General features: G+C 41.3%; 1 protein-coding gene across 3 annotated transcripts in view; it reads right to left on the bottom strand.

Moving 5' to 3' along the window:
* Positions 1 to 10125, bottom strand: part of MCCC1 (methylcrotonyl-CoA carboxylase subunit 1) — a 58618-nt gene extending 48493 nt beyond the window's left edge. For 2 of the 3 annotated variants that reach the window (XM_060639319.3, XM_060639321.3), the window contains exons 1-4: positions 9931 to 10125; positions 6239 to 6285; positions 4580 to 4719; positions 1113 to 1208 (exon numbers count right to left, since the gene is read on the bottom strand). In XM_060639319.3, the coding sequence (XP_060495302.1) occupies positions 1113 to 1208; positions 4580 to 4719; positions 6239 to 6285; positions 9931 to 10019 (372 nt within the window). In that variant the 5' untranslated portion in view covers positions 10020 to 10125. The remainder of the gene's footprint in view (positions 1 to 1112; positions 1209 to 4579; positions 4720 to 6238; positions 6286 to 9930) is intronic. The other variant, XM_060639320.3, reaches the window with a different exon arrangement.
* Between the last annotated feature and the right edge of the window lie 5869 nt (positions 10126 to 15994).

Here is a 15994-nt window from a genome sequence, read left to right as displayed (position 1 = left end):
ACAAACCGTGAGATAATGACCTGAGCCAAAATGAAGAGTTGGATGCCTAGCCAACTGAGTCACCCCGGCACCCCTCATTTATTATTTTTTTAATAGGCTCCACACCCAGTGTGGTGCCCAATGTGGGGCTTGAACTCACGATCCCGAGATCAAGACCTGAGCTGAGATTAAGAGTTGGATGCTTAACCGAGTAAGCCACCCAGGTGTCTGAAGCCTGAAATTTCTGAGTAAATACTACCTTCCCTTTTCTCAAAATGCAGGGCAACGAAGTTCTACTGCTCAGCCTCGTCTGATATAGGGCTAGAAGTCAGGAGACTCTTGTTTAATCCTGTCTTATTCAATGATAAATTTTGCTTTCAAAGCACCTGGGGAGCTTAATAAAAATGCAAAGTATGCCTAAAAATATAAACTACAGTGGCTTGGGGTGAGGCCTAAGAGTCTGCATTTCTACAGTGTTCCCAAACAATGCCATGGAAAATGCTCTGATTAGCGAGATTAGATGATTTTGGATATCATGTAACCTTCTGTGCATTAGATTTTACATTTGTAAAATGGAGGTAATAATACTGTGTCATATATGTTCAAACACGTGATAAACATATGAAGTGCTATTTCTGTTATAGTGCTTGCATTCCTAAGGAAATATATAAAGTCCATGTATTAGTATCATCTCTGTACATTCCTAGGGGTTTTTTACTCCAAGAGATAACTAAAAAGTTTAGAAACAAACATATTTTAAGTACCTGCGTGTATAAATTAATGCCTAAGTTATTCAGTCTAGGAACTGATTCTAAAGAACAGAACACTGGGGTGCCTGGGTGGCTCAGTTGGTTAAGCGTCCGACTCTTGATTTCAGCTCAGGTCATGATCTCACTGTTGGTGAGTTTGAGCCCTGCATGGGGCTTTGTGCTGACAGCTGTGGAGCCTGCTTGGGATTCTCTCCACGCCCCCCTCCCTGCCCCTCTCTCGCTCACGCTCTCTCTCTCAAAATAAAATAAATAAACTTTAGGGAAAAAAAAAAAAAAGAAGTGAACCGGATGCAGTGTTTATCAGCCCCACCTTTGCCCCCATCCATCCCGCCAGTCTAAGCCAGACCGGCATGATCTTATTACCTGAGCAGCAGAGATCTTGGCCACTTGAATGATTTTCTCCATAGAAAGGTAGCTCTGCTGGGAGGGAGCGGGGCCAATAGAATATGCTTCATCTGCCTGTTGAGGAATATTACATGCTTACACGGCTAGCACACACTAGTACACGACAGAACTGCTTCAGGGTCATCTGATTATTATAAATAAAAAGGGTGGCTCCCCAAGAACAATGCAAGAAATAAGAAACAGAAGGACCAGCTCATGTCTATGTTATAAAAATAAGCCAGTTTGGAATCTTTGCAAGAAGAGGATGCCCAAACTTGATTTTTATGTATAAACTAAACACTAGATAGAGTGAAATAAAATGTCTTTAGGATAAAAAGCAATAGGCATTAACCACAGTATCATCATTAGTAACAATAATAACTTTAAAAGTATCTAATGCCAAAACTTTGCCAATTTGCCAAGAGACAAAACATAGGACAGTTGTATACAGCAAGAAATAAAATTATGAAGTTTACTGAAGTTTATATAATTATTTAGGCAGGATGATAATGCTCTTTCTATCCATTTGTGAACTCCTTTATACCATCCTTTAAAACTTTCACATAATCACTGCATCCCTTGAAGCAGACAAGACAGAAAACATCATTCATTTATTCAAAGACTTACTGAATGCCGACCATGTGCCATGCTTTGAGGTGGGAGCTGCCTGTACAAGAGTAAACAATGTCCCTGTCTAGAGGGAGACAGACATCAAACACACATTCATATATTTAATGACAACTGTGAGAAAGGTCATGAAGGAAAAACAAAGGACACAATGCAGGCGAAGAGGAAGACTGATCAGGCCTAAGGGTGCTCAAAGAAAGACTGGGAAGGAAGATCAGCGGCTCCTCCAGGATGACCAGGGCTTGGCCAGACAAATGGGTGCAGGATGTGGAGTTGAGAACAGGAATGGAGATGGGGGCAAGCCTCCCAAACAGAGCAAACAACATATATGAAGGTCCTGGGGTGGGAAGAAACTTGGCCCATTTGAGGGACTGACAGAGAAGCTTGGGTGGCTGGAGCCCAGTGGCTCCAAGGGGTCAGGGACCAGAGATGTGTCTGGACAGACCAGGGAGCACAGATTTCAGAGGGCCTCACGGGAGGTTAAAGCTTTGGATTTTCTCCTAAGGTAACACATAATGAGGTTTTTTTGGTTGTCATTTTTTGTTTCTAAACTTTAATTCCACAAAACACAAATCCATTCTCCTTCTAAGAAACGTGAATAGGGGCACCTGGGTGGCTCAGTCAGTTGGGCATCAGACTTTGGCTCAGGTCATGATCTCGCGGTACAGGAGTTCGAGCCCCACATTGAGCTCTGTGCTAACAGCTCAGAGCCTGGAGCCTGCTTCGGATTCTGTGTCTCCCTCTCTCTCTGCCCCTCCCTTACTTTCTCTCTTTCTCTTTCTCTCTCTCTTCATCTCTAAAAAAAAAAAAATTAAAAAATTAAAATAAGGTGAATAATAATACAAAGGCAAAGGAGTCTTTTGGCACCACCTTCTCCCTCACTTCAAACCTCCTCCAGATAAAACCACTATGATCTCTGGGACATATTTTTTCCATATCCATATTCCTATTTATTTATATATATTTACATAAACACATACAGTTTTAGTTTTTAGTTTTTACACAAACAGGATCAAACTCCTGTAATTGTTGTTTTCATTAACAGTAGGTCTTGGGAGCTCTTTCCTTGCTAGTGCACATACGTCTACCTCATTTTTTATAACAATGGCATAATGTCCCACAGTATGGAGACACCAAAGTTCATTTAACCACGTACATCTGAACAGACATTTAGGTCATAATGGCAAAAAACTGGATGCTAGCAGCATTCCTATGCATGCCTCTGCTTGCACATGCATGTGAACATGTCTCTGGACAGAGATCTAGAGGTATGTTTGCAAGGCTGGGTGAAGGCTAGTTGATCATCCCTTGAACTGGTGTCACCAACACACATCTCCATCAATGTACCAATTTCTAACCACATTAACCAACACTGAATATTATCCGTCTTTTAAATTCTTGCTAGTCTGGTAGATGATAAAAAGGCTTAAGTTATTTAAAGCAGAGGAGTAAGAAAATCTGATTTTAGGCAATCAGTCTGGATGAAACATAGAACATACCGTGGGAGAGGTCAAGATGAAAGTAGGGAGACCACTTAGGAGGCTACCACATCGGGCCGGTGGGGGTGATGCCAGCTACGACTTAAGGTACTGGTGGCAGAGGGCAGAAAGAAGCGGAAAGAAGTGTTTGGGAAACAGAATAAACAGCACTTGGTGACTGTCTAGATGGGGAAAGGGAAGGATGTAGAGTGACAGGAAGACAGAAGATGTTCAAATACTCCCAGATCTCTGGCATTATAGTTTTTAGGGGCAATGGTGGTGTCATCTGCTGAGTGAGGGAAGTGTGCAGGAAAAGCAGCTTCACCACAGATCAAAGTCATGAGTTCCACGTCAGGCATATTAGTTTGGTACCTGTCGCATATCCACGTGGAGACGTCAAGTGGGCAGCTGGGTATACCTATATCACACTCAAAATGAAGTCTGGGCTAGAAACAGAAATTCGGAAGTGTTTAGCAAAGCCATGGGAGCAGACGAAGTAGAGTGACAGAATACAGTGCGAAAAGAAGATGGAAGATCCTTGAAAAGGTAAGAGGAGGACTCCAGAGCACAGGAAGACAAGTGGCCTTGAACGGGACAAGGGCAGACACAGATGCAGTGAAGAGATTCTGCGGCAGGAAGCACAGTTCTGCTTTCCCTGTGAATCAAGATCGTCTGCTGAGAATAGGTGGGTGGAGGGAGAGTCAGCAGCTAGAATGGCACAAAGCAGGCTTGAGATGGTCAACACACAGAATGAGAGAGAAAAGTGCCCAGAGAGCGGAGGCTGGTTGCCATTAATTTGTCGCTGCTCAATCTTGCTGTGGGCCAGTAGTTGAATTCACCCATGGTTGGCTCTGTCTGGTAAACAATAGCTAGTAACAACTGGTAGCACTTACAGACCTCAGGGAAATGGGATCCTTTCAGTTATAATTTTATAGTTAAGCCAAGGCTCAGAAACATCAGATGACTTGTCAAAGATCCCCTGGCCAGTATGTGGTAGTTGCTAAGACTGGGATCTGGATCCTTCTTGTACATCAGGGACCTGGATATGTGCCACTCAAAGTATGATCTGTGGCCACATTCTGTGAACTGTTTTAACCAACCCTTGATAAGACAGGACCTTGCTGGTAAGTCAACTAAACACAGCAAAACACACTGTTCAGTTCAACTGGTGTTACGTTTGGAAAATGTATCCCAACAGGGATAATTAGTGAGCAGTTTGAACTTACCCACTTATGTCCTATTAACACTAGCAAACATAAAATGTCAACATAAAGGAGTAAAATACCAACATAGTAAACAAATACAATCACAAAATTTGACTTTCGGTTTTTAACAACATACCATGTCTACATGCATGGAATTCTTGTCGGCCTCACTATAAACAGCCACAGACTGTATTCCCATTTTTTTGGCTGTTCGTATCACCCTGCAGGCAATTTCTCCTCTGTTTGCAATGAGGACCTTGGCAATGTTTCGTCCTGCTTAAAACACCATGAAAATCATACACAAATGTTATTGGAGAACAAAGAATGAGAAAGCAAAATAAAGATTCCATTATATTAATCAGCTGATAAACATTTGTTTTGGTAAAATTAGCATAACAGAGTCTCAAATAGTCATTTTAACTAATATTAGTGCATTTCCTCTCACTGAAATTCAAGATACCCTTTTCTAAAAAAATGTCTATTTACTTTGAGAGAGAGAGAGAGAGAGAGAGAGAGAGAGAGAGAGAGAGAGAGAGGGAGGAAGGATTCCAAGCAGGCTCCACACTGTCAGCGCACAGTCTGATGCGGGGCTCAAAGTCACGAACTGTGAGATCATGACCTGAGCCAAACTCAAGAGCCGGACGCTTAACCGACTAAGCCACCCAAATGCCCCTGAAACCCAAGATACCCTCATTAACATAAACTCTTATATTATTCAGCTTTTTCGACTTTAAAATGAAAAGATGCTTTGATATGCCAAAGGTCAAATTACAATAGCCCCAAAAAACCCCTCATAGTTAATAATAATTAGTCTTTAGTAAGTACTTTTTATGCCGCAGGTCCTGTGCTAAAGACTCAATCTGGATTTAAATCCTCACAATAATCCTATGGAGTAGATACTATTATTGTTACATAAATTTTAAAGATAAAGGAATTACAATTAAAAGAAACACTACTTTCCTGAAATTATGCTCATTTTGTCCTGAAAGTATACTGGCTAAAAGAAATAGCAGGTCCAGGATTTGAACCCAGGTTAGGTTCACCTCAGAATCTGAACTTGCAGTCACTCAACTCCATCGCCTCTATCCCTCTGCACGCAAACACAGGGACGTATGGCTCTCTTGCATGAACACTGAGTGCCGCACCAGGGCACTGGCATCCATGCCACAGGACATGTTACTGTGTTAATATGTAAAATGCACTTCCGTATCACACATGAAATAAATGCTCCTGGGCAGTTTATAATGGCTATTATTCTAAAACAAATAAGGTTTTCTATAACTTAAAACAACGTTTCCCTATGGGGATCTATGGAGTCTGAGTTGTCACAGGTCACAGGAGCTGCTGGGATGAAGTATGCATGCGTGTGTTGTGGGGAGGAAGCTGCACCCAATCAACCGTGTCTACACTTTCACACGTTTTATCGTTGGGAATTCCGCGTAAAATTTTATTTGAAAAAATGTCTGCCACTTATCAGAACGGTTTTAAAGCACTGATTTAGACCATCAGAGTTATGCCTTTCCAATTCATGGCACTGAACGGGATCAGACAGACGGAAGTAGCGACGTAAATGTAAATGTTTCCAATTATTTCTGTATATATTGTAGACTCAACAACGGGAGATTTGACATAAAAGAGGTGGAAACCATGGCTCAATACGTACTAAGAAAATGATCATGAAAATCCCAAATTTCAAAAATACATGAGCACTAATTCTATATATACAAATTAAGGAATTAAGCATTTCCCTCTCTTAGTTCATAATCTGCAAAGCCAAAGCAAATCAAGAACGTACCTGCGGTTGTTGAATACTTCATGGTTCTCTGTCTCCAAGTCCATCTCCTAGCAAATGAATCCAAATGGAATAATAATTAAACAGGATATACAAGATCAGTCATTGTCGTTTCAAAAGAATCAAACATTTTTTAAATGTTTACTTTAGAGAGAGAGAGTGTGTGTGTGTGTCAGAGTGCATAGGGGAAAGGGCAGTGAGAGAGAGAGACACGGAATCTGAAACAGGCTCCAGGCTCCACGCTCTGAGCTGTCAGCACAGAGCCTGACACAGGGCTTGAACTCACCAGCTGTGAGATCATGACCTGAGGTGAAGTCGGAGGCTTCAGGCGCCCCTCAGTCATTATATGATTTATTAATTCAAAACCTGAAACCAAGTCTAGATGTGACCTTAGTTAAGCCTGAAGCCTACAAAGTGACTTAATAAGACTTTCTTTGAGGGAAGAAAATTACCCTAGAAACCGGAAGTTACAGTTTTGGCCGTTCTCTCTGGCACTGTGTGTCCTTGAATGGATCACCTAACCTGCTTGCTCCAGAGGCTGGCAAATGGCCACAGAGTCACAATTAGAAAGCCAAGGTACTTCAAGATCATACAGTTCAGCTTTTTCAAACTCTTTCAACTCAAGTAAAATTGTATCTGACTTCACAAGTTGGTACACACACAAAACAGAATTTTCGTGACAGAACATTTTCTCTGTGTTTTGATGCTTTCTGTTCTATTCCACTTTATTAAATAAAATATGCTGGTCAAACAACAGTTTGAAAAATACCAATCTTCTTCAACCCCTGATAATTAAGGTTTGAGCAATTAAGCCCAGAGAAGTAAAGAGAAGGAGCTGATCAAGGGCAGCAGAAAGACTGCTGGCTGTGGGGCCAGAAGAGCCCCCACTGACCAGCTGCTGGTGACACCAGGCAAGTCATTTTACATCAGTGTTTCTCCAGTCTTTTTTCATTATGGCCCCCTAATGCAAAAACATAAATACTAAGATTTTGTAGGAGCAGTCGAGCCTTGGAGTAACTATGGTAACATCTAAGATTTTTTCGCTCTCAAGACCCAGTTTTCACTTTACAACTCAGACTTCAGTGTCCTCACACAGGACGGGAGACACCAAGAGATACTTCTCAGTTTTCAAAGTAGACAACTTAAGCTGAATCCTTGTATTAATAAGAAATGGAGAATAAGGGAGGCTAAGTGACTTGTCTGAGGTGTCTTAACTAGGTAGAAGTTTACTAAGGTCTAAAACAATTTTTAAGTTCCATGATACATATTGATACAGCAAGTAACAAAACTTTAACCCAGAGGTAACAGAAAGCAGGCCAGATTTACTTTAGGAACAAAAAAGTGTAAGTATAATGCCTATCTGGTGTCAGCTAAAAAGAATACACTGGGAAAAAACCAAATTACAGAAGGAATTCCACCATAGGCTTTTCCACCCATACATGGGAGATTTGTTAAAACTATGGTCATAAAGAACTAATCATTTTAGATCATGTACACAGCGGGTGATAAAAACCACAATGTACATTAGATACTAAGCAACTATGTATGTGTAGCATGTATACACTATGCATATAGCTACGTAACTGAACAGAACTAGCATTTCACTGGGGCAGGGGTGCAGGGGGCGGGATTATAACAGTAGGTCAGACAGTCATTACTCTCTGATGCAAACTCAATCAGATGTTGCCATCCGTGAAGGGCTGGTGGGAAGACCCACAGCTTTGGCACTTGAGTCCCACAAGACAGCTTTCTCAGGAGGCTATTGCTTTCCCACTTCTTTCCAATTTGACTGACCTCATTCTCTTAATCTTCAAGGAGAAAGACTGTTTTTCCTTATCTTTAAAAGGTATCTTCTGGTTCACAGCATCTTCCCATCACATTCTTCAGATAAGTTTTTTATAAGATTCAAGGCTTGTCCTGGACAGATTTATCTATAAAATGGCTGTTTCTTGGTAAATCCAGCTTAAGATCCTGATTAAGTTTCAAGGCCATTGCTGAACTAAAGTTTTCCTCTGTGATTTTGTAGTGAAAACAGACCGACAATCACATACAGACACACTACTTAACATAATCCTCGATCTCAATGATGTTTTGATAGGTCTATTCCATTTTTCACCATTATCCAAGCTATAGCTTAAAACAATGGCTTAAACAAACAAAATTAAGAAGTTGCTTCCATGAGATAATCCCACCCTGATTCAACATAAATTCTATACCAGTATACTCTCATTTCTAAAATTCCACCATTAGACTTCATTTCTCTTTGTTACTGGAGAATTATGACATACAAGACATGAAAATACTCTCTATAATGATAAGATTTGTAATTCCTTAATGCCATTAACAACTGTAACATTTTCCAGGATGACAGCTACCTGAGAACAGTTCTACACACAGTAGGGAAGATTTGAGAGGGAGAGGGAAGAGAGAGAAAATGGTCTGTGTAATATCCTGAAGAGCCCTGGAAACCTAAGAAAAGAAAAACCAGGAGAAAGAAAAGAGCATTAACATTACTTTCACCAACTGTCTTATTTTACTCTGGGGCTAGTTCTACAATTAAGTAACTCAAATCTAAATACCTCTCCAGTAATTTGTGGAAAATAAAAGCAAACAAAAGCTGTATTTATGGATTGATTCATATGCACCAGATTGTTTGAGCCTCTTTCCATGTATTAATTCATTTAATTCACACAGTGCTAGGTACTAATATTATCTCCTCTAGGAATAGTATCATCACCTCCTCCTAAGTCAGGAAACTGAAGCACAGAGATATTAAGTAATGTGCCCAAGGTTGGGCACACAGCTAGAGAGTAGCAAAGCTGAGAACCCTGGCTTCTGACAGCACAGTCTGTGCCCTTCAGCACTAAGCTACCCTGTCTTTCCAGAACACAGGAGGAGGTGAAGAGGAGGAAGAAACAAAGCAAGGTAAAGAAGCCTGCTACCAGGAGACCTGAGGATGTCTTCACTACCAAATTTATTGTCATTGAAACTTACAGCTCAAAATTTGAAACTGATCTGGGGTCAGGTTAGTTAGAGTCATAGCTTTGTTCAAACTTGCCTCTGAGAACTTTTAACAAACCAACCTCTCACCCTCTGGAAGGTAAATTTACTTTTGTTAGCTTGATCCATTCCAACAATGAGAAAGAACTCCACAGAGTCTCTGAACCGGACACCTGACCGGGGCTAGCTGAACCGAAAGGGGCTCGAGGGGCGTCCTGGCTCCATTTCTTACTCCTTGTGTAAACTTGAGCAAGTCGTTGACCCCTCTGAGCTTCACCAGAACGGGGATCATCAACACTCCCCACACAGGGAATGCAGTGAAAGCACCATGTTAACGGTTAGCAGCTGTACAAGCGTCTCTCTTGCCCCTGTAGCGAGGGAAGCAGGGATGTGGCAGGCCCAGCTCCACCCCTCCCCCACTGCCCGAAAATGGAAAAACAGAGGCAAATAGAGGCTGCAGAGTGGATACGGGGAGCAAGGGGAAGAAAAGGAAGGGCTGGGTGTGAACAGGTCTCTCTCCCGATGCCAAGACAGAGCAGAACACCGTGAAAGGGGCTGGGGTTTTCCTAACGCTCTCCCCTCCTCCTGCTCGATCCTCGGTCCCCGCGCACCTCTCTCGGCGTGCAGGAGTCCATTTACACCACCCCTGCCTCCGACCCCGGACGCTGATCCACTGCCCCTCCGCCTCAAGTTACCTCGGCGGCAGCAGCAGGCTCGGGACTCGCAGCCACCGGTTCTTCTCTGCCGCCAAGAGCAGCACCGACACCGCAGAGGTTGCCGCCATGGCTCCACAACCCGGTCGCTCTCCGACTTCTGGTTACACCAGCTGCTTCCCACTCCCTGCAAAACCTTTCCTCCGCTCCGGAAGCCTATTGTCCTTCACAGGCCACCGTCCAAGTCCCAGTCAGGCGCTAGGCCTCTAAAGTGTGGTGGGGGCCTCTCCGTCAAAACCAATCAAAGAACAGAGCAGGACTTCGGAGGCGACGGTTGGCCAATCGTCCACAAGCCCGCGGAGGTGTGGTCCCTACTTCTCCTTGGCGCAGTGCCTACTGAACCAGGGGTTGGCCCTCATTCACCAAAGGACCTGCGGGTCTGGCTTGCTGTTTCTTCTACTGGCCCGCAGGGTTCCCTCGTTCTCGTCGGGCTTTAAGGAGAACATTCCTCTTGATCTTTATCATTAAAGGTGCGAGAAAGTGGGGGAAGAGGAGTCCCGGGGGAAAACTCAAATGCAGTGAAGGGCAAGATACATAACTTTCTAGTGTTCTCAAGAAAGGGGAGGAAAAAAAAAAAAAAACAAATAAAAAACAAATAAAATAAAAAAGTCACAACTACTTGAACTTTTAAATAAGTGTTTTAGTTGGCTTGGGAAAAAGAGGAAGTCAAACCGAAATTGCAGAATATCTAGAAAATAAAAATACGGCATACAGATGCTTGTTTGGACATAGTTAAAGCTGGCTCATAAGCAAATTTATAGTGGAAGTAAATTAATTATCCAATTTAAGGGTTAAAAATATGAAAATAAACATAGGAAAGCAGAATAAAGAAACTGGTAATGATAAAAGAAATTAATAAATTAAGAAGCTAGTAATAAAGGCTAATAAATCCAGAGGTTAGAAAAGAAATTAATAACAGCAAAATCGTTTAACCAGAAGGGGGGGGGGGGCAATGCACATTTGCTGTGATAAAAAAAAAATAAGTGGGAAAAAGTCACATACAGAAAACAAATTATAGATTTGACTAGTTTTGCTCAACTTTAAGCAAATAAATTTGAAAACTTGGATAAAATGGATGATGTAATAAGAAAATAAAATGTACCAAAATAGATCCTGAGATGGAAAATCTAATCAAACGATTACCATAGAAGAACGAGAAAATGTTACCAAAGAACTATCTTTCCACTACTTCAGTTCCACCTTCACCTCCAAAACACGTGGCCCACCTTCTCTCACAAGGAAGTTCCACCAAAATGGTAAATAGTAGTTGACTCCAGTGCTATTAATTCTGTCTTAGAGCACACACACACAAAGAAAGTCTTTCATTCTTTCTATGAAGAGAACATGTCATTGGTACCAAAATTACCAAAGATAGCATGCACACATAATATAGTCCAATTTCACTTATGAATATCAATGCAAAAACTGCCAAATGTTTTATTAATTAAAGTATCTGGTAGCATGTGAAAATAATATAATATACCATGACTTAGGTTTATTCCAGAAATATAAGAATGATTCAATATTAATATAATTAATTAATCTTACTAATAGTTTAAAAGAAAAAAAGCCTGTGTTCATAGATGCTTAACAGGTCCTTGCTAAAATGGAACATACAGGGGCGCCTGGGTGGCTCAGTCGGTTAAGCGGCTGACTTCGGCTCAGGTCGCGATCTCGCGGTCCGTGAGTTCGAGCCCCGCGTCAGGCTCTGTGCTGACAGCTCAGAGCCTGGAGCCTGTTTCAGGTTCTGTGTCTCCCTCTCTCTGACCCTCCCCCGTTCATGCTCTGTCTCTCTCTGTCTCACAAATAAATAAACGTTAAAAAAAAAAAACAAAAAACAGCTGGTTTATAGGAGGTTTTAAAAAAATAAAAAATAAATAAATAAAATGGAACATACATTTTAGATTTTAAGACTTAATAATTAAAGAAGTGATATTTGGACAAGAGGCTAGTTCTCTGAGAAAAAAAGTTGAACCCCTAATCACTTCTTAACACCTAAAATCAAAATAAGTTCCAAGTGAATAAGAGATTAAGTGTAAAAGATGGAAGCATGAAAGAACTAGAAGACACCATGGGAGACTTTAAAAGAGGAAGGTTTTTTCTAGGTGTAACACAATACTCAAACTATAACAGAAAAAGAATTAATAAATTCAACTATATAATTTTTTGAAGATATGCAGAGCAAAACATACTTAGGAAAAAACAAACAGTAAATTGGGAATAATTTTATAACTCTTATCACAGATGAAGGGCTCCTTTCTTAATATATAAATAACCCCCACAAATAAATAAGAAAAGAGAACTATAATGTAATAGAAAGCTGTCAAAGAATATGAGCAGACCAATGAAACAAAGTAGAAAGCCCAGAAAGAAACCCATGCATATATATGATCAACTAGTCGTTGACAAGAGCGCCAGATACACGTAATGGGGAGAGGATGGTCTCCTTAGTAAATGGTGCTGGGAAAACTGGATGCCCTCATGCAAAAGAATGAAACTGGACCTCTGTCTTATACCACTAGAGGAAAACATACGGAAAAAGCTCCTTGGCATTGGTCTTGGCAATGATTTTTTTCGATATGACACCGAAAGCAAAGGCAACAAAAGCAAAAGTAAACAAGTTGGGACTACATCAAGCTAAAAAGCTTCAGCACAGCAAAGGAGACAGTCAACAAATGAAAAGGCAACTTAAGAACGGGAAAACATAATTGCAAACCCTATATCTGATAAGAGGTTTTGTTGGGGAACGTCATCAAAAAAGATATGACTGACGATTAATCCTTGAGCTGGACTCAGGTGCTCAAAGGCTCCTCACTCCCTCCCCTATCCTTAGAATGTGGGTTCTGCTTGCCTTTCCCACTCCCAGAGGCTGCTCCAAGGACACAGCCTTGAGATGGTGATGTGGTGTTGAAAACGACTGGAGGGTATATGTGACTGAATCCAATTAGGACCTCTTTATAAACTTTTAAGATCTAGCAGGCAGGTGTGGGGATCCAATTGTCTTGCTGCTGCCCAAGACAAGCTTCATATGTAAGTTCTCCTTGCTTATTAAAACTGCCACCTTACCAACCTGGAGTGACCTGCCCCTTCCTTTAGTCTCTCCTTGCCCTCCTTGTATTGGGGCTAAATTTAGATTACATCTGGGAAGCTCCCAGGAGGGTTACAAGCCAACAGGTTAATACCTACAACATACAAAGAATTCATTCAACTCAATAGCAAAAAACCCCAAATAATCCAACTTAAAAATGATCAAAGGATTGGAATAGCCACTTTTACAAAGAAGACATACAAATAGCCAGCACCTATGTCAAAAGGTGCTCAACATTTCTAATCATCAGGGAAATACAAATCAAAACCACAATGAGGGGCACCAGGGTGGCTCAGTGGTTAAGCCTCTAGCTTTTGGTTTTGGCTCAGGTTATGATCTCCCAGTTTGTGAGATCCAGCCCCACGTAGATTTTGTGGACCAGTTTCTATCACAACTATTCAACTCTGCTGTAAAGCAGCCATAGACAACATGTAAACAAAAGGGCCCGGATAGCTATACTCCACAAAACTTTATTTACAAAAACAGATGTCCAAACCATGAGCTATAGTTTATTGACCTCTGTCTTATTACCCATTTGACAACTGATTACTGCTAGACCCATCTGACTTTATTGCTTAGTGGATATGACAGAATCCAGCTCAAAATGGGCTATTCTGGATATAGGGTAAGTTGGTGTCCCAAAGTCAAGTGTTCTAGGACCCAGTAACATGCCAAGAGCTGACTCTTAAAGGGCATCTATTTCTCTGCAGCAAATGGCATGGCCTCGGCCTTACTCCAGAACACCCAGGACCTGTGTTATGATTCTCCCGCTGGAGGTTGCCAAAAATTCCATACTGTCCCTTTTTCACCACTGATATCTCCAACACCCTGAGGTCTGCCTGATTGTAGAGCTCAAGCAGTAGGGCTGATTGCATTACGGCCTAGTTGCTGTACTGCCCTCTCCTGTTCTGGCCCCACTCAAAACTGATAACTTTCTATGTCACCTGGTAAATGAGCAGACGACTTTTCCTAGCTGTGGAATGTTGCCTCCAGAACCTAAGAACCTATGGTTTCTTCTTTGTAGAAAGGATGCAACATGCAAAACATCTGCATTTTATTTTGAAGTGGATATATGGCATGGCCCTGACCCCCTGGCTCCCTAAAAATTTCAATGAACTAGTCAGTCCCTGAATCCTCATAGGGTTTGTCTCCTGCTTCCTGGAGTACATATTTCTTACCAAGACCTCCAACATAATAATCGCTTTGTGCTTGTCTAATTAGCATAATGTCATCAAAATAATGGTTCAGTGCGATGTCCTGTGGGGTATCTGTGTGGTCCAGATCTCTTTGGATTATATTATGACGGAGAGTTAACACATCCCTGAGGCAAAGCTATCAGTTAATGTCGTAGAGCAATGAGCCAACTACCAGCCTTTGTGAAAAGGCAAATCTGCCTGAGCAGCAGCTGGTCCGTACACTGTTAGCACCAGAGCCTGAGAGGCTTCTCTCCTGGGGAGGTGCTACACCTGGGATAGAGTTGGTAGCGGGCTGGAAAGGGCCATGCCCTCATTACCCTTTGTATAGTTTCCTATTAAGCCATTATTATTAGTGTAAATACTGGAATTTATTTACCTGAATTCCCCCCAGAAAGTACCAGTAATTGAACCTTGAAAATGGACCTGGAATAGCCAGCATCCAAGATGGTCACCGTTGATTTCCACCTCTCCTGGTCTTTACTCCCACATTGTACCAGAGATGGTTGGTGTGACCAATAGAATACAGCACAGGTGATGGTATGTAACTTTTGGGAATAGGTGGTCAGTGTCTCTCTCTTGAATCACTCACCTGGGGAAAGTCAGCTGTCATGATGTGAGCATTCCTATAGATATGCCACATGGTGTGAACTTGGAAGCAGATCCTTCAGCCCCAGTTGAACTTTCAGATGACTGTAGCTCTGGTCAGCAGTTTAGATGCCACCTGGTAAGAGACCCTGAGCCAGAACCACCCAGGTAAGCTGCTGTCAGATTTCTGACCCTCAGAAACTGTGAGAAAATAAATGTTTGTTGTTTTAAGCTGCTAAGTTTTGAGTTAACTTGTTAAGTAGATATACAGGACTAATACACCTAATACAGGACTTCTTATTTATCTCAATCCACAACAGAGTGTATGGTATTTAGAAAGTCCTTATTCAGTGATGGTTGAATGAGTGAATAAATGGATGGATGAATTCGTGGCAGCACTTAAGTAAACCAGTAATCCAGTCTGTTAGTCTGGTCTAAGAGTTGAGAGATTTAACTTATAACTTTAATATGGTTCACTTCTCAAAAATTCAGATTCTTTCAAATAGGTCTTCCTACCTGGTAATAAAGTGGTAGTAGAGAATAAAACAAAACGAATTATAGAAAGATGATTTAACTTACTGATTCAAGCAAAACTCTCCACTACCATAGTAAAAAGTTTTTATAGCATGAAAATTGAGTTATCAGAAATGAAAGACATAAATTAACCTCCAAAATAAGTTTTTATTACAAAAACTTCTAATTCAACTCATATTCCATTAAGACTAAACCAAGGACCTTGCCAAGCCTACTGACTCATAAGAGAACAAATCAGGAAAGTCATTATGTACTCTGGGGTGACCCAAATTATTCCTTTCCTAAAGAATTCTAGGGGTATGTGGTCTTTTCTGTTAGTATACTTAGTTCGTTTGTTTAGTTGTAAGAACAAGCAGTGAATACAATTCTTGGCAGGCTGCTCTACAGAATAAAGTGTCCTAGAATAGAAAATGTGGTTCTAACAGAGCAGAAGAAGCAAGTTACCACAAGGGGGGGATCTACCTTCAAGAAAGAAAAGTTGGCTGGAGGTTAGATTTCTGTTTTCAAAGAAATAAAAAATGAGTTGAGATGTTTACTCCATTCCTTTATCTTTAGATCCACAGCTGCACAGTCCCATAAAAATGAGAAACTGATGTTTTGCAGAGCCCCTTAGTGTCCTTCAAGGAGGCAGAGAACTTTATTA

This window comes from Panthera onca, chromosome C2 (genome assembly GCF_046562875.1).
Source record: "Panthera onca isolate mPanOnc1 chromosome C2, mPanOnc1 haplotype 2, whole genome shotgun sequence".
Lineage (NCBI taxonomy): Eukaryota > Metazoa > Chordata > Mammalia > Carnivora > Felidae > Panthera > Panthera onca.
The sequence above is the reverse complement of the archived record's forward strand: the minus strand, read 5'-3'. Positions and strand labels throughout refer to the sequence as shown.